This window comes from Toxotes jaculatrix, chromosome 9, assembly GCF_017976425.1.
Source record: "Toxotes jaculatrix isolate fToxJac2 chromosome 9, fToxJac2.pri, whole genome shotgun sequence".
Taxonomy (NCBI): Eukaryota; Metazoa; Chordata; class Actinopteri; family Toxotidae; genus Toxotes; species Toxotes jaculatrix.
In genome coordinates this window covers 21,788,973-21,807,427 of record NC_054402.1, presented here as the reverse complement: position 1 = coordinate 21,807,427, position 18,455 = coordinate 21,788,973, and the positions used below count along the sequence as shown (strand labels likewise).

The window sequence follows — 18,455 nt, the reverse complement described above, 5'->3', positions numbered from 1 at the left end:
TGAAACCTCTGCGCTTTGTGTGTGTGTGTGTGTGTGTGTGTGTGTGTGTGTGTGTGTGTGTGTGTGTGTGTGTGTGTGTGTGTGTGTATGAGCATGCTGTATCTTGTAATTATCTTGACCTACTTTACCTGTGAAGCTGCCGTGTGTGTGTGTGTGTGTGTGTGTGTGTGTGTGTGTTTTCTCTTTGAATGTGGGAGAGGAGGAATGGAGCACTGACTTGGCTGGAATCTGGGAGAGTAGGCCTCGTCCTGACAGGCGGGGGAATGTGTGGACGTCAGCCAGCACGCTTTACTTTGACATCAGAGATCAGTGTTACACCATCACAGCACACTGCATCATTTTTAATGTATTACTACATATCCTCCTTATTGGCTGAATTACTGGCTTTTGTCCAACAAAATAGTTATTGTGTGTGTGTGTGTAGGCTCGAGTCAACATCATAAAATCTTAAATGTCTGAGCCTTTGCTGTGCCTGGCAGTCATTTCCTTGTCACAAGTGTTGCACTCTGTGTTATCTTTAGCCAGACTTTGGACTTGTTATGTAACAGTGAATGCATTTATACATGTACAGGTATGTGTACTCTTTTGCCACTGTGCACAGATACAGTAGCACAGCAGCCCTGCCGCATCATCTGTCTTTGCAAAGCTTGTAATAAAGTGGCCACCGAGTGTCTGTACAGATGCCTGGTTTTCCCTCGCTGTGGTAAGTAGTCGCCCAGAGAGCTGATCAGCAGGCCCTTTTTTTAGAACAGATGTGGTGATTGGTTGAAAATTAACCATTAAAGCACTGTACCGTGGTACTCTCAGTACTACTGACCCAATTTGTCGATCCAACCCTGGTCGTCACCAAGTGCAGTGCTTGCTCATTGTAATTTGTGGTTTTCTCTGTTCTTGTGTTTGTAGCACGTTTGATCAATTCATTGATCAAATTTTTTTTTTAGTAAACTTTATACCACTGGGCTTTGACTGTTTGTTGGTCAACTCAGTCTTTGGGAATTTCTTGATATTCTGACACTTTATTGGCCTATAGATTAATCAGTTGTTAAGAAAACAGATTATTTAAAACTGAAAATCGTTATTAGTCAGAGTCCTCAGGCACACATACCGAGACACATGCACAAAGAGAGATCAGACTTTAATTTTCAGTTTTATTTCCTGCTGCTCTGCACCATGATGGCATGTGTGCCTGCTGCAGATGCTAGCAGAGTAAACACAGTCTTAACTTCCTCCTCTTCTCAGATATATAATACTTTGCAAATGTGGTAGGACAGGTGCAGCTTTGACATCTATCAGCATAATAACCACATTTCCTGCCATCAATCAGCGCTGGTGGCCAATAACCACCAATAATCAGTGCAGATGCCTCCCACCTGCGCTCCCCCCTGCCCCCCCCCCCACCCCCCCCACTCCTACTCAAATGTGGAAAAATAGCTTGATCCAATTACTCATGCTATGTACTGTCTCCGGTGCTCTTCCCACCAGCACCTCTGTGTTATCACCATAAGCAGAGGGAGTTATAATGGCACTGAAAGATCACCACATAGCTTCTCCTAAGACAAATGAGTAACATGTACTTTATCTTCTTCTCAGAAATGATTTCTGGATGTTCTTTCTTTCTCTTTTTTGCGTTAACATTGAGCAGCGTGCTGAGACCGTTTCACTCACACAATCCTAGGAAGCCCTGCCCTCGGATGCATTCTTAGGAGTATGTTTGGGTGGCATTATCCTCCATGGCACTGACCTTGGTGCCCGAGGTATCAACAGAGGTTGTATAAAATTAGCCTAGCCTGTGCTTTCAGCTGGACAATAGCACATGTACTGCTACGGTTAACTAATTATAGATGAGAGTAAAGAAAGGCAGTTGACATGCATGCATTGTGTTTCCTGTTTGCAAAAACAACAGATGTATTTGTCTGTCTGTCTTTCTGTTTGGCATTGATTCTTGTGGTCAACATTAGCTTGTGTGTGCTGCATTAACAGTTAAGCAGAAAGGGACGCTGTGGCAAGACAGTGTGTGTGCAGAGTTTTGCAGCGCAGACAGACAGATGGATGTATAAACTGGAGAAGTGGACATTAACATGTCATTTATCGGAGCAAAGCGTTCCCAGCAGCCCAGTCACCTCTATAGCAAGATAATAGCCGGGGCCAAGAAATAACTCTCATTTCCAGGCTTGTGTGTGTGTGTGTGTGTCATTCAGTGCCAATGTGTGGCCCTTTGTTTATGAGGGAGATAAATGGTGGTTTGGCAAGATGCTGGGAGACAAATACTGAAAAATCAGCAGTGTGTGTGGGAGCCATCCCTGCCACATTCACGACATCTCTGTATTATTTTCGTTCATTTCTTTTCCAGTCTCTCCACTGTTTCGTGATATAATCAGTGGCTGCAGTCCTGTGGAGGCTGTGCGACTGTGTGCGACAGGCTGGGATTTTCTTTAAACGTATTTTCAAACTTCTCAGTTTTGAAGAACCTCTGTGCAGAGGGCTGTTCTTCTTATGGTGACCTTAAATAACCTCTCAAACCAGCTCCATTGTGCCTTTGCTGAACCTGTTTATTCATGTAGTGGTATTCAAAATGCACGCTGTGGCTGAAATAATGCCAAAATTGACAATAGGACATTCTACCTACAGTAAATAGAGTTGAAACAATAAGTGAAGTCCAATTAGTTTCAAACTGTGGCGCAAGTTGCCGGAGATGTTCGGCGGAAGACAAGTGGGTCAAAGATATTGTTTGGGATTAAAGAGACAGGTTCATTCTGGTGTTATATAAACAACAGGAAGTTAATAATTGTAGATTTGCCCATTGATTTGGCCCGTTTATAAACGCTGTCAGCATTTGTGTGCAGGTATAAACATGGTGAGAGAGAATGAGAGACGCCCAGTTTTGCAAAAGGACAAATGAACGATCGGCCTTTGAGTTTTTGGAGCATTGAAGTCATTGTATGATATTATGGGACTGAAGTGGGAACAGTGGCAAAGCATTAAGTTTAATTTACAGATCATAAGAAAGGTTAATGTTGTCTTTGGTGGGAAAAATATTGATCTCAGGAGGGGAAAAAAAGGGTGTCTGGACCATGTCAGCTCCCTAATGATAGCTGTTCAAAGTTTCCTCTTTGTCAGAGTTTCCAAGGAAAGCCCCCCCCCCCCCTCACCACCAGCCCGTCCTTTTCAAAAAAAGAAGCTGTTGTGTCAAATGGAACAAAGGCTAATCCTTATGTCACCCTCATCGAGCAGCTGTTCGTACGCAATCCTACTCAACATCAAAACAGGAAGTACAATACCAGCAGCCTCCACTCAGACTGCATGTCATGTGCCACCAGTGGATGCTGAGGAGGGCAGCATTCAGAATAGATCACTTCTTGTTTTGATGACATCAAGTGTATTTATAGGGGAGCGGGATTTATTTTTGTAAAAATCTTCAGAGAAACTGCCTTAACTGTGTTTGATTCCATGTGGAGAGCAGACGGGGCAGAGAAGAAGAAATTAGTAGTCTCTCTCTCTGTGTGTGTGTGTGTGTGTGTGTGTGTGTGTGTGTGTGTGTGTGTGTGTGTGTGTGTGTGTGTGTGTGTGTGTGTGTGTGTGTGTGTGTGTGTGTGTGTGTGTGTGTGTGTGTGGATATGCCTGCATTGAATTTCTTCATTTCCTGTTTCACAGAATCAGATTGGCAAGGCAGGCTTTGCATATGTGTAGGCTTCCTTGTGTCTGTGGTGTGGGTGTACTGGAGCTCACTTTGAATAATGATATGTGGTTGTGGTGAGAGTTTGCATAGCCTTTAGCTTTTCAGTAAATGTACGGTGAACACGGGGCCGTGCCTGGGTGTTGAGCTGGTGTTTATTTACAGAAGTATTGACTTTAATCAGTAGTGCTCAGACTTAAAAAACAAAAAAAAACAAAAAACAAAGGCAGCTTATTAACATGTGCTCAGGCATTGACCCTTGTGACCTTTATTGTTGGTGGATAGAAGCTACTGAAGGTGTGAGTAAGCCTCAGGCTACAGATCCCTCAGGGCAAACAAACAGTAAATCATGCGAGTGTAGTTATTTATTGCAGGGACATGGGAGTTGTTGGTCACTGTGTGACCAGTGCCATGTGACCCCGTTGCCCCCCCACCTCCAGCCTCTGTGTTGTGTTTTTACTGGAGCTCAGTGTGTGTGTGAGGCCAAGCTGATAGGGCTTTGTGTGTGTCTGTGAGAGAGAGAAATGTTTTGGGGGTTGGGGGGGGGGGGGGGGGGGGGCAGGTTGGTTGAGAGGGTTGATGGGGGCAAGGGCAACACAAGGACAGTGTTTGTGCAGGGCACGGGACTGTTCTCACTGGCACGCACATACACATACAAACATACACACACACACACTTGCCAAAAACAGAGGCTTATTGTGGACACCCAGCCCAGTTGGGTCCACCCACTACAGTCACACATTGTATCACACTTTGGCTTTCCATCTCTCTGCTTCTCTTATCTCTCTCTCTCTCTCTCTCTCTCTCTCTCTCTCTCTCTCTCTCTCTCTCTCTCTCTCTCTCTTTCTTTCTTTCTCATTATCTATCACAAATTACTCTGTTTGCCTTCTTCTTCGGATGTTACCGCAAACTCACATTCCTACTTCACCATCAGTGTCTCACTTGCCTCCCTTCTTCTCTTCATGAAGGCTGTCAACATCTTTTCATTTACTCTCCACCCCTTCTTTCTTCATGACATATTCCTTCTTCAGTTATCTTGAATCAACCCCACCCACCCCACCCCCCAATCCCCTGTTTTCCTTCGCATCTCTGAGGGAGGTGTGAAAAGTCTGACAGTTGAGTCATGGTTAGAGATCCACGTTAGTGCTGCTTATATTTTCCTGTATGTGTTGCCTGTGTGCTTCTCCTCACTTGTCTTGTGTCTCTGTAGTGAATCAGGCTCTGTGGAAAATCACACTTGCACATCTGACCCCCCCCCCCCCCCCCCCCCCCCCCACACACACACACACACACCACCACCACCACTCTTTCGCCCCCACCCCGTCCTCATACACAGACAGAGATGGAAGCTAATAAGACCAACTCATAATCCGTTTTTATTACGCAGACTATCTGCATAACAATTTATACACATATCTTATCATCTTATCATAACGCCCTCAAATTATCAACAAGGTGATTAGAGCTTCTTAATGCAAATCATTTTACTTTCCCATTGTGTTTTACAAAATGTTAATGTGCTGTAATTTTCTCTAGATGTAAGCTAATTGATATCCTTTCTAAGAAATGAGACATGTTACCATGGTCCCTAATGCAAGTGTTGTTATCATCTCATATATCCATTCACTCCTCTGCTCCCTCTGTTTCAGGCCCTCTCCTCGCCTTACATATTCCTCAAGTAAAAAAAAAACACACACACACACACACAGTGTCACTGGTGCATCACACGCCAGTATGATCTCTTACAACACTGAGGCATGATTACATATTTTCTTTACTACATATATTTTAACTGCTCTCTGGCAATAAAGCATCTCCCATTTTAGCGCCTGACGACAGCTGATTGATGGCTCACGTGTACGTGTTGTTGTGTGTGCGAGTGTTACAAAGGCAGATGAGTAAGCATACAGTGTGTCCATCGACAAGAGTGTGAGAAATATTCAGTTTAAAGAAGGTTGAGTCGGCACGCCACATTCCCTCCACTTCTTTGTTGAGTATCAGACACAGAGGTTTTAATCCACAGTGGCTTTTCACCAGGTCAAATTTCAAAACATTGTTTGATGTTGAATAAAGTTGTGAATGGAGCTGTGGTGTGCAGGGCCCTCTTCAGTTCTTTGTGACTGTGACTATAAGTACATTCATCCTTGCTTTTGAATAATTACATCATTTTAGGGAAATATTATCCTCTGCATGTGTAGATCCTTTGATTGCTGTTCAGTATACTGTTTGATGTAGAAACTGTTGGATCATAATACCACTGTTGTCTTGGTCAGCATACCATTTTAGTATAGTATCTTAAGTTAACATATAATTCCAGTCAGCACATGGAGCTCGAAGCTACACCTGCCCAGAAATAGTACAGGAACCAGTGTCAACAGTGTTACATCCAAGTTCTAGTCATGAGCTTTTATATACAATAATGGTAGAGTGATCAGATAGATAATATTGTGTATACCATGACACAATAAGTGAAGAGGTGTTTCTTATATTTAGCTCACTTTCATTGAGATACCTGTCAGTATCACTCAGGGCAGCTCAGCAGCACCAACTGCATCTTGCAGAATGACCGTACGGTTGAGTCAGCACCTTTCTAAAACTGTTTCAACAGAAACTGAACATTATAACCATCATGAAGGAGGATTTACTGCAGGACTGTTGTTTTGGACCGCATTAGTTTTAGCGAGGTGTAGCGGCTGTGTGCCATGATGGCAGCTTTCCTCCATATGACCCAGCCCTGCTGGAGATGACTCTGACATTACTCTGCTGTTGTTACTACGCACACTTGCTCGTGCTCTCATGTGCTCATGCATGACACAGTCCAGTGTGGACGGTGTGTTCTGGGCAGATTTACACTGATACTGCCTGTAAGTGGAACTTGTGGGATCATCTTTTCTACATGGGAAGTTTAGCAGATAATAATCTTGGTGTTCGAGTGGTTTAACTCCAGAGAGCATAGTTGCTAGGCAACTGATTTATAAAAACGAACGTTGCCTTGTTCTCTTCTCTTCTCAAAGGTGGTGAATGAATTAGTTTTTTTGCGTTCCAGCCCACTGTTGAAGGCACCGCCACGTTCATGTTCTGTCCACACCTCAGTGTGCGACGTCACTGCCGGTGTTTTCCATCAGCTGTGAGAGGCACAGCTGCTGATCAGGGTTTTCAGCCACAGAGAGAAGCTTTGGGCAGTAGAACATACACATATAGGGAAGTTACTATAGCAAATACTGAAGAAAAATGTGTGTTGTGCAGTGATGTGTCAAAACGCCCCATGATATGTCTAAAAACGTTGCAGTTATGACCTCAGTGAACTCACCGTAGGTTAACCACAGACACTATATACATTTACAAACAGAAGAAAAATCAGTATTTGGTATCATCACTCTTTGCCTTTTACTTGCTCACAGTTTTTCAAGACACTAGGACCTGCGTAGTACCTTGAAAAACAGAATGATGAATGAAATGTTGTTTCATTCATCTTGGAGACCTTGCCACAGTTCTGTGGATTTATAGGCTGCCTCAGTGTCTTCTGTCTCTTCATGAAATCCCACACTGACTTCATAATGCTGAGATCCAGGCTCTGTGGGGGCCAGACCATCTGCTGCAGGACTCCTTGTTCTTGTTGCTGAGAACACTTCTTTTGACTCTGGCTCTATGTTCATGCCGCAGAATGAATTTGGGACTGATCAGACGCCCCCCTGATGCCATGGTGTGATGAAATCTAAAAATCTAAAGTGCCTAAAACTTTTGCTCAGTGCTGTATATCCCAGCTGGATTTCACTTGAACATAGTTCTTTTTTTGTTTTGTTTTTTTAAAGTTTGCTCTGTTTGTAGAATTAGATGTCTCCTTGATACTTCCACAGGCTCACTTGAATCAGTATGATTGTGAGGTAAGGTTTTGGAAATGTGCAGTTGTTCAGCAGCAGATTTTAACTGAACTGATGTGTTGTGATAAATAATTTAAGCCCACATTTGGTGACAAAGTGCTGACGTGAGCCAGTTGTATTATTCTAGTAATGCATATTGACTCTTTATTGTTAAGACACAAAGGTAATTAAGTTGTACAGATGTCACAGTGTGTCTTTATTGTCATTAGTGAGTGTTGTCGGAGGGAGCAGTCTGTGGTGTGAAGGTTGTTCTTTTCTGCACACCGCAGGACAATATCTGATCTCTTCGCTCTTCTCCTGTCTGTCCATTGGACCCCCTAATGTCATTCAGACGTGATATAGTCACAATGCAGACTTGCGCTGTCACAGTCTATCTGGCAGAGTGACTCATCGTGTTGTCTCGGGTAGAGGGGACTTTTGATGTGTTAGCACACAGTTGTCACATGAGATTTTCAGACACGGCGGTTAAAGTCGAATGATGTAACCTTCAGTTCATACGGTGTTTTCTTTTCTTGCCTATGATGTAACTATTGGCAGTAAATCGGATATGATCAGCGTCACCGTGGATTAATAGCCATGTGACAAATGTCACTTTGATTGGAAGTGAATTATAACCTCCACTGTAATGCAGGAGGAACTTTATTCGTGCTCAGCACAAAATGCCTCCGTGAAAACGCCATAATGTCATGATCCATTATCCAAGATGTTCATCCAGGATGAAGTCATGATTGTGATGTCACGGTAATACTGTGCGTAGTGATCTCCTCTGTGATCGACACGATAACAGTGAGGTTGTTGAGAGGGCTGGCTGATTGAGTCATCCCTGTGCTGGGACCGGAGATTACTGACATGAAAGGGAGCAGCAAAGGGTTGATCCCGGTCAGGAAAAGAACCGACATTCCTGAAGGAAAAGGAAGGACTTTCACATTGCATCATTCCTTAAGGTTTTTACAGATCTACAGATGTTAGATGTACCTGGATAACAACATACATGTCCAATGTGCCTGGTGCAATAAGACTGTGTTTGTGTGTTAGACAGTTCAGAACTCACCAGCAACTGCAGTCATTTATCTTATTTCCTTCCAGTTTCACTGTCTTTACTCTTCTCTCTGTATTTTTATGAAGCAGAGTTATAGGACCACAGGATAAACTCTCATTTTATTGCTCAGGTTGAAACACAGACGCACCTTTGTGTAAATTTATGCTGCACAGGGCAAATTTGGATCCACTCACATGTTTGCATCTACTTAATATGTAGAGTCACACCACCTCAAAAATTCACTTCAGTTTCAGTCTCAACACGCCTTTGGGTTTATGATGCTAGCACCAATACTTAACCTTTTATTTTGCCATAATAAATAAAAGTTATGTAAAAAAAATCCTTTACATCCTAAGAGACACACTTGTAATGTGTGAGCCATGGATTCTTTTTAACTCTTTTTGCATTTACACATTGTTTCACACACAAGCCACACAAAGATATTCTATCTTCCTGTACTTCAGCTGATAAGATTATGTTTATCTGACTGAACACAGTGAACGCCATCAAAAGAAACTCTTCAAGAGTAGGAATAGCAGCTCAGCCTCTGATTCAGCGTTGATCAGCTTTTTATGAATGACTAGTTGGGACTTGTGCGCCGCTTGTTGTTTGTCACTCACTTCCTGTCTGCTGTCATTGGTTCCTGCCTGAGAAGTGGGTGTTTGCCAGTGTGTCACTGGAGGTGGTTAGTACGATGGAGCCCTGTTAGCTGTCCGGATGTGGTCGGTTCACATAAACAAACTTTACCAACATAGAAATACACACCCACACACATGCTTCCACTCTCACAGGCTCCCACTCAATCACTTCATTCACATTTCCTCTTAGATACAGTATGTAGGAAGATAATGTGTTATTTAGTGGCTGTGAGAATATTTTACAGGGGATTTGGTTTCAAGGCACTTCCTCATTTCTGTTTCCGAGAACGATGCTTCTTTGTTTTCTGTAGGAAGCAGCACTGTGACGATGATTTGATTTGTAGCATCCGATGAAACTGATCCCTGTGGAAGAATTGGGGCGCTGCATGTAATGAATAGTTGAAAATCAAAGCAGCAAAAGCAGAAAACTGGAGGCAAAAAAAATTTCATGAGTGCAAGAACCGTTCAGAATTCCTCAAACTGAGCGCAGCTTGTTGGTACTGATGTACACGTCCGGCAGTCGTTCACACACGTACACGCAAACATGTCGAGTCACTGACCCAGCCTCAGAGTTAGAATGACTGTCACACCTGAATGTGTGTTTGCTGTCTACAGCCACCACCTACATCCACTCCTAAATCCAGTAAGTGCTAGTGCTGCTCAAATGGTGACTCACACACACACACACACACACACACACACACATACACAGTGTCTACAGTACACAGACATACACTCCAGCTGACCACTTATACACACACCAGCCAGACAAACACATATTGTTTAGCTTGTCAGCTAAACAATTCTGTCAACCTACAGGCCAATACACATTATTATTATATTCAGCCATATTTTGACACAGTGTGTGTGTGTGTGTGTATTGTGCACTAAGCCACAAGCACTGTTCATTCATCTCTGCCACTCAGACAGGTTGCATTACTCTGTGTGTGTTACCTGTGCTGATCTGTGTGTTGTGTTTTTGGTAATTCATTGAATTCAGAGAGAAAGCATTCCTTTTATTGGATGGACTGTCGTCTGTTGCCGGGATGAATTTCAGTGTGTGTCCTTGCTTTTTGTTATTAAGAGGTTTAGTCCGCAGTATCTCTTTCTGTTGTGTTACAGCTTCATTCTCTCTGTGTTTCATTCTGTGCCTTTGTGGTTAGTGGCTGAAAGTGAAACAGGAAATGTGGTGGTGGCAGCACTATCATGCCAAAGGAAGCAGATTTATTGTGAATTTTAATATAATTTGACAACAAAATTTGGTTTGCTATTAAAAATTGTTTTCATTATTGGTGAAACAACTGTTGTTGTTTTTTATTTGTTTGTTTTTTTCTCAATTAATCAGTTTATTGTTTGGTTATAAAATGTCTGAAAACTGAAAACAAAACTGAGAAATACCCATCAAATTTCCCAGAAACCAAAGTAATGTCCTTGAATTTTTTTTTTTTTTGCTCCAACTAGCAGTCCGGAAAGCAAAGATATTTCATTTACAATAAAATAAAACTGAATTTTAGAACCAGAGTATCTCGGGCATTTCTGCTTGTTTAAATGACTTCTGTCCATCGACTTACTAATTAATTAACTGACAGAAAAATTCAGCTCTCATAAATATAAGCACCTCTGGTTTGGTCCAGTACGACACTTTGAATGTTTGTTTTTATTCAGAAACGCGTGCTGGGTGAAGCCATGAGAGACGTCTCTCTTTTAGTTCTCCACATATACCATCCCACCTACACCCCCCGCACACAGTGACACACACTCATTCACTCACTCACTCACTCTGCTTGCCCAGTGGTGGAAACGCTGACTCAGGCAGTCTCAGTATTGCTTGTGTGTATGTATGTCTCCATACTCATTTACAGGAGTACAGTAGTTGTAGTGGAGGGGTGAAGAGGTCTTAGATCCTCTTTGTCAACTTTATTTTTAGCATGGTGGGGAAGAAAATGTGTCACAGGACTCTTAATCACCAGGCATGGCCTTTTACACACACACACACACACACACACACATGCACATTTATGTTAGCTGTTCTTTTTCAGTCAGTCACACACACACAGACACGTGGACACACACTCCATTGTAGAGAGCCTCACAGGCCTCTTACTGTCAGACAGAGGGGGCTTTAGAAAGAGAGTGCTGAGTAACACCAGTGTTTAAATAACCATCAATGCATCTGGGCATGAAAGCCTTCACAACATGTCACTGTCATTGGTTCAGAGGAGCTACGGCTTTTACAAGCAACCACTCTATGCATCTGTACTGGCCGAGGTATGTTTCTGTGGTTTGGTTGTAGTGGACGGTATTTTAGAGGGTATGTTGTTCTGTGACCTCATTCACCTTTGACGGTCAGTGGCATTTTCAGAAAACCAAACCAGTTTGCCTCTTAGTTGTGCTTCTCTCTGATCTACCAGCTCTCCTTTGATTTACAGACACACCCCTTTCCAGTGAATTTGCACGTATTTGATCAGACATTGAGATTAAAAGATGTGACCAGGAACAGCTCTCTTTTCATCCCGGGCAGCTGTATTGGAGTTAGTGAAAGGAAACAAGCAAGGGCACATTATAGACAGTAGTGAATCTCCAACAGGAAAAATAAAAAAAAAAAACAAAATTGAGGTTAATGCACTGAAATTTGTGGTTGTTTTTCTAACTTTGGCACAAAAAAATAAAAATGTGTATCTCTGCACCTTCGAACACAAAGCGGTTATCAAAGCGTGCCTGGGGAGCCGTGGACCGGAGGCTGCATAGCTGTACATTGTTTACTTCTGCTAATGTTGGCTAACTGAATGGATCCCTTCAGGCTCTTCTGTTTGTTGTCACATGAAACTCTCTCTTTCTCCCTGATCCCGCAGACCCACTTGTTCTCCTCTGATCCTTGCGCTGAAACCTGACCTCACAGCAGACCTCTGGCTGTCTGCCACCACATCCTCAATAACCCTGCTCACCTGTGTGTATATATACAGTATGTGTGTGTGTGTGTGTGCGTGTGTAAGTGAGACCGAGTGTGTCGGCATCGCAGCAGGATGAGACACTGTTCAAGCTGTCTGGTGTAAAAACACATTCTTGAAGCCTATAATTAATGAGACCTGTGTTTATATTCATAGACGTGCGTGCACATGTATTTGTTCAGCCATCCCTGACCACCCTGTGTTGTCAGTGCGTCAGACAGACATGCCAGGTGTCACGTTACTTTTCATGTGTGTAACTGTGCACCTTTTGTGATGTTAGAGACTCGCCATTGTCCTCCCTTTAACTGTTGATTTGAATGGCTCCTTGTCTTGTCGTGTATTCTCTCGTCGCCACCCGGAAGTGTGTGTATCTTCAGCAGTGAGTAAAACACTGCCCTGTGAATGTGCATGTAGACATTATTTCATATATAAACATTCTTGTGTAACATAATACGTGTTGAGCTGATTTTGTGTGCATTAACCTTCATCGCGTTCAGTAACTGCAAAGCCCCTTTAAGAGATGTTCAGACAGCAGTCCACAGTTTGAACACACAGAAACACACAAGATTGTTTTCCATTTGCATGGCTGATAATGTTAAGTGGCTGAGATTGTGGCTCCAAATGCACCACAGATATTGCACCATCCTCAGGCACGTGGCATAACAACGGCTCATCTGCTGGTAGCTCGAGCACTTAACTTGTAGGGAAAGGACCATTAGAGGCAATCAGGTCTGTCATTTTTAATGGGCGGATCGGGGCGGAATGGAGATGGACCCATGGCCTAGTGGAAGAGTTAATGTCCTAGTCCACTTGAGGACGAGGTAATGAGAAAAAGGCAGGTGGAAGTGGTGGTGACCGTACAGCTGTGGCCGAGGCACGAGCCCAGATGGAAACCAGGCTGTGGGCTGTTTTACACCAACAGCTGGGAAGTCACTTACTGAAGCTCAGTGGAATTCCCTGCAGTCAACATGCAGCGTGCATGTGTTTATTTGTCCACATGTTTGTTTGCTTTCTCTTCTTGAAATCTACAGTTGTCTGAATTGTATGTTTGAAGTATTACACTGTATGCACTGAATTGTTTTTTTTTCTTTTTTTGGATCTGGTGCTTCTGCATTTCTCATTGGCTGACACAAATTGCCTTTCTCAGCCTCTGTTTTTGAACACATAGAGAGGAACTGCGTAAGAAAGACAGGAGGCTCGCTCCCTCCCGCCTTTCTCGATAATTACCTTAGCAGCTCTCTGTGTTTTTGCGTGTGCGTGCATGTGTGTTTAGGCGCAGCATGCACGGTGCATGTGTATTTGCGTCAACTTTTATGCGTACATTAATCGTCTACAAGTGTGACTGTTTTCATTATGTGTGTGTGTGTGTGTGTGTTTGTGTGTGTTCTGTGCCGGGGGGGACCAGCTTGTCAGATGAGGGGAGGGCGGGCTGACCTTTTGTTCTGTTTGCTTAGTGGGCATTCTTCTGAGCACTGGCCCTCATCCAAGTTAAAGCCAGCAGCCTCCCACTGGACTCAGCACAGTGCTGCCCCCACAGGGACACGGTGACACTGAACTGTCTTTGCCTGTCAGCTTGTTGTTAATGAAAAGAACAGTAGCAAAAAGGCACCGTGGTGGTTTTAATACAGCTCGAGATGTTTGAATTATTTAAGACGTGCTTATGCATATTACTGGATTGTATGAACAGCATCAGAAGCTGAGACATAACAGGATGGACCCACTATTTTTTTTTGAGCTTGGTGAAATTTGGACTAGTTAATGATGAGGTTTTTAGTGGGGCTGTAGACGGAGGCGTAGCCATAATTTTACATGTCTTTTGTTCCTGGAACAGCCTTTAAAATGTCTGGTTTGAAGCCACTTCCTTCAAACTGCATCTTATCTGCTATAAGTTGCTGTGCTCTGTGTTTGACATCTCAGGTCTGTGACTTTAACTTGTGCACTTGTGCAGTTATCTTCATTGTCTAAACAAGGCTCAAATTATCCTTAATAACTTGTTTAGCATTGAGGAATGGCATGATTACTTTGTCAGTCATGAGAACATGGGAGTAACATGTTTGCATGAGGCATGTTTTTTGCCTTCGTGTTGGTCCACTGCATGTTAAGATGGATGACTCATAATATAATTTACTTAATGTTGGTTCTGAAGTTGTTGTTTTGCCAGCTCTCTAACCTCAACTGTCGGTTTCTCCTCTGTAATTATGTTTTTAAAGGCTGATTTTCACTTGTCCCACAACTAAACCGCTCAATTAATACTATTGAAAAGCTATTGAACAAATTTATCTGAATAAACGGAGAATAAAGAAACTTTCAATAAACTTCTTCATCTTCAAATTTTTTTTAATATTTACTCACATTAAAACCATGAAGCTCAGTCTAAAATTTGTTTGTTGTCTCGCTCTCTTCTGTCCCACCAGGTCCTTATGGTTGAGGTGGTGTGTGGTGCCCCTTGCCATGCCTCCTGCCATGACAGACCTCCTGGACATATGGGCGGCCCACTCGCCCCTGGGCGGACACGCTCCGGCCCAGATCTCCGTGGACTTTCTGCTGCCCACCGGTATCTACATCCAGATGGATGTTCCGCGCGAGGCTACCATTCAGCACATCAAACTGGTGAGTGGTACTGGATGGGTTAGAGCACGGGTCTGGGCTAAAATGGGATTCCAAGTACTTAATCAAATATGTTGGTGCTGCGTGATCTGGTTAAATGAGATCATTTCAGCTGTGTTGTCACGACAGAACAGATAATGAATAGATTCTAATACAATCAACATTAAACACTCTTCAAGGGGATTGAATAAATTTATTGGCTTGTTGTGTGTCCTGAAGTTCCACCATTGTCCTAACATAACTCTAGACCTATTGTTCTAATAAGGAAAAACAGTCTGCAGCCCACCACACGCATACACTTACACATACACACACAGACAGTCTCACAGTCAGTCAGCTAGACATTATCTAAAGCCTGTTTTGACAGAGGTGGCTCTTGTGGCTGGTTGTTTTTGTGTTTGCGAGCAGCTATTGCTGTCGGCATGCAAATAGCTCATGACATCATGCATGACTGCAGCTAATAATGTGAAGTAGAGTTCAGGAGTCTCAGACTTGATGGGTCTTTCAGAAGTTATTAAGAAAATTGCTTGCATTGTTTACAAAGTGTGTGTTAGGCTGGAGGTGTTTGAAATGATAATTTCCCCCGTTGATGTGTGTGTGGAGGGAAATCAGCAGCCCCCATGATGTGATGTAGGTATTTATTTCAGAGTAACCAGAAAAATGGAAACACGTGTACGAGGCTGTTGTAACGATTACTTTACTTGAGGCTTATTTTGAGGCCGAACTCCACGGTGCACTGAAAGCTGTTTCTGATATTTACATAGACAGACGAAGACAAGTATCGAAAACAACTTACAATATACTGTAATGCAAGACATCATCACCTCACGAAACAGCCCCAGGTAATATTTATTAGTGCCGTTATTCAAGGCTATTTGTTTTGGACTGTATTACAATGTACAACACTTCTGTTTTTCTGGTTTCTCAGTGTATGATCTTCCCACAGCTTTTGATCGACGCAGGAACATGTCTAGCATTGGCTCACATCCTCAAACAAGTTTTCCACAGGCAGGCGTTGTTAAAGAGAGCCTGAGGAGGTTGTTCTCAATAGGTCTTGTATATAAAGTCTAGTCTGACATTTTCTCAAAATCACTTCTGGCTTCATCAGCCCTGTAATGTGACCAAAGATACAGACTGATCTCACTTTGTCTGACATTCACAAATATTTGCTTTTAGCAATAATGTTTTATTTATTTGTTTATTTTTCATGAACTGATATGGCGAGCGAGGTATCTGCCCATGTTCAGGTCTTGAAGTTGATTGGACTAAATGTATACGTGGGTGTGCATGCATAAAAGATGTCTGCTGGCAATGACACGTGAGAGATCTCGGTTCCCTGAGGGAAGCATGAACAGAAGCAGTGGAAAGCTCTGACAAATTATGTCACTGAAGCAGGAGAGAGAGAGAGAGAGAGAGAGAGAGAGAGAGAGAGAGAGAGAGAGAGACAGACTCCTCTGGGTCTTTTCGAGTAAATGAAAGAGAGGACAAATATGAGGCAGCCAGGAAGGGCATTAGTTTAGCTAAAGACTCTTTATCAGTCATCAAACAGCCAAAAAGAGCAGGCCCACCAGGGACTGTGTTTCATTCATACTAATACAGTCGAGATCAGATTTAGGAGAAAGTTTTGAAATGTTTTGTGGAACTGAGAGTTATCATTTGGAAATGTTTCTTTTCCATTTGTAACTTGTTTAGGTGCTGGTTCGTGAACTTGTAAAAAAAATGAAAGTAAATATGCAACAAGCGATGATAGCATGGCAGTAACCTTATAAAGTTAATTCATTTCTGAAAACGCTGCACAGTCAAATAATTCAATCCTCTGTGCATTCTGCATGTGGTTTCACAATAACATGAAATCACGAGTGCTCCTGGAGAAGATGTGTGTTGTTCAAATGTGTCCTGTTCCAGTGTGCTACAGCATTGCCCCATAACCTCAGAAAAAAAACACACACATACGACTTGACACCCAACCCTGTGATCGTGCTGTGGGGGCACAGCGACATGAATCATGCCAGGATTGGCTGGTTGATGTATTATTCACATCCTGATTGGCTCACCCAGAAGTTGTGTCATGTTGCCATGAGTCACTTTTGTTCATGACCATGAAACATACACTTTTTGTCGATATATTACATTATGTGACATGATATTTTTGTTAGTTTTAAGGCATCGTTTAAAATTCAATTAACAGATGCCCTGGGAAATTTTGGGTTAGGAAGATGCTGTGAGCTTTGCTTTATCACACCCTTTCAAAACTCGTCATATAACTTCATATGTGCTTTGCCATCAAGCCAAAAACAGGGCTGCTTTTTTTTGCATATATTTTAAGTAGGATTTATTCAGTTTGGTCTAATGCTGATGATGAAAACACGCGAGGTCTTGTAATGCAAAAGCTCTTCTTCTGCCTTCCAGCTCTTATGGAAGCAGGCTCAGACGTTGCCACTGTTTCCCGCCCTCGGGGAGATGGAGAGCCACATGTTCGAGTGTGTCAACCAGGCCGCTGTGCACGAAGAACTAGAGGACGAGACTCGCCGGTTGTGCGACGTTCGCCCTTTCCTGCCAGTCCTCAAGCTGGTGACACGCAACTGCGGCCGAGCAGAGCGTCTGCTGGACTCCAAAATCGGCGTGCTCATCGGCAAGGGTGGGGCAGCATCACCTTTAAGACTTCTCCTCAATTTGAGGTGTTAGATTATCATACAAGCATCACACACATTACTGTCTCCCCGGCTGATTCATTTACTGTCCCTGTTTGACATCCCCAGTAAAGAAAAGCACTTAGTAGTTGGTAAGTGGGACGGTAAATCTTCCCTGCACACAACAAACCTTAAGCACCTCCACCACTACACTAAGTAGCTCTCCTACTCAGCACATTCAGCCCCAGCCATCAGACATCAGGCTCGTCTGCAGCTGGCTTCTATCAGTGGCCCTGCTGTCTGACAGAGGAGCGTGAGGATCGACTGGACATGTTTCTGACATGTCTTCCATCACCTGTCACTTTGCGTTATCTCTGGTTAGATTAGGCCTTTTAAAAGAGCAGAGGAGACTGAACACTACCCCAGAAAAGCTCGGTCCTCTGAGGTGATTAAACTTTCGCTGAAGCTCAGATTCACTGACAGGATATTTATTAATGCATAAGAGGAAAAAAGTTTTCTTCCTCTTATGCAGAGTAAGCTATTGGAGCTGAAACAATTAGTTAGTTAATCAGTTGGTCGACTGATAGAGCAATCCATTTATTTCATGATTGAAAAATCATGTTAGTTATTTTTCAGTGTAAAATACTAAACGTGTTTGTTCCAGCCTCTTTTCATAAATGATAGTAAATGCAGTATTTCTTATTTTGGACTCTTGGTTGAATAAAACTAGCAATTTAAATGAATCTCTGACAAAATCACATCTCAGATGACAAAATTATTAATTGAGTGATCATCAAAATAATCTGCAGGTTAATCAATAATGAAAATAATAGTTTGTTACAGCCCTACTAGCTATGAGTTGTGATACGTGTACTCTAATTGTTATTGTGAACAGACATACAAATACACACAGTTGCAAAGAACCAATGGTTTCCTCTGGCTCACTAACACCATGTCTACACAGAGTGTGTAGCCTGAGCAGCAGCAGCAGGAGTCCAGGTACTCCGTGTTCGTCTACACAGGAGGCGTTCAGGTACAG

The 18,455-nt window shown here is 42.9% G+C and overlaps 1 protein-coding gene across 2 annotated transcripts in view; it reads left to right on the top strand.

Moving 5' to 3' along the window:
* Positions 1-18,455, top strand: part of pik3cb (phosphatidylinositol-4,5-bisphosphate 3-kinase, catalytic subunit beta) — a 53,088-nt gene that overhangs the window by 13,182 nt on the left and 21,451 nt on the right. For both annotated transcript variants that reach the window (XM_041045908.1, XM_041045907.1), the window contains exons 3-4: positions 14,594-14,789; positions 17,196-17,424. In XM_041045908.1, coding sequence (XP_040901842.1) covers positions 14,631-14,789; positions 17,196-17,424 — 388 coding nt within the window. In that variant the 5' untranslated portion in view covers positions 14,594-14,630. The remainder of the gene's footprint in view (positions 1-14,593; positions 14,790-17,195; positions 17,425-18,455) is intronic.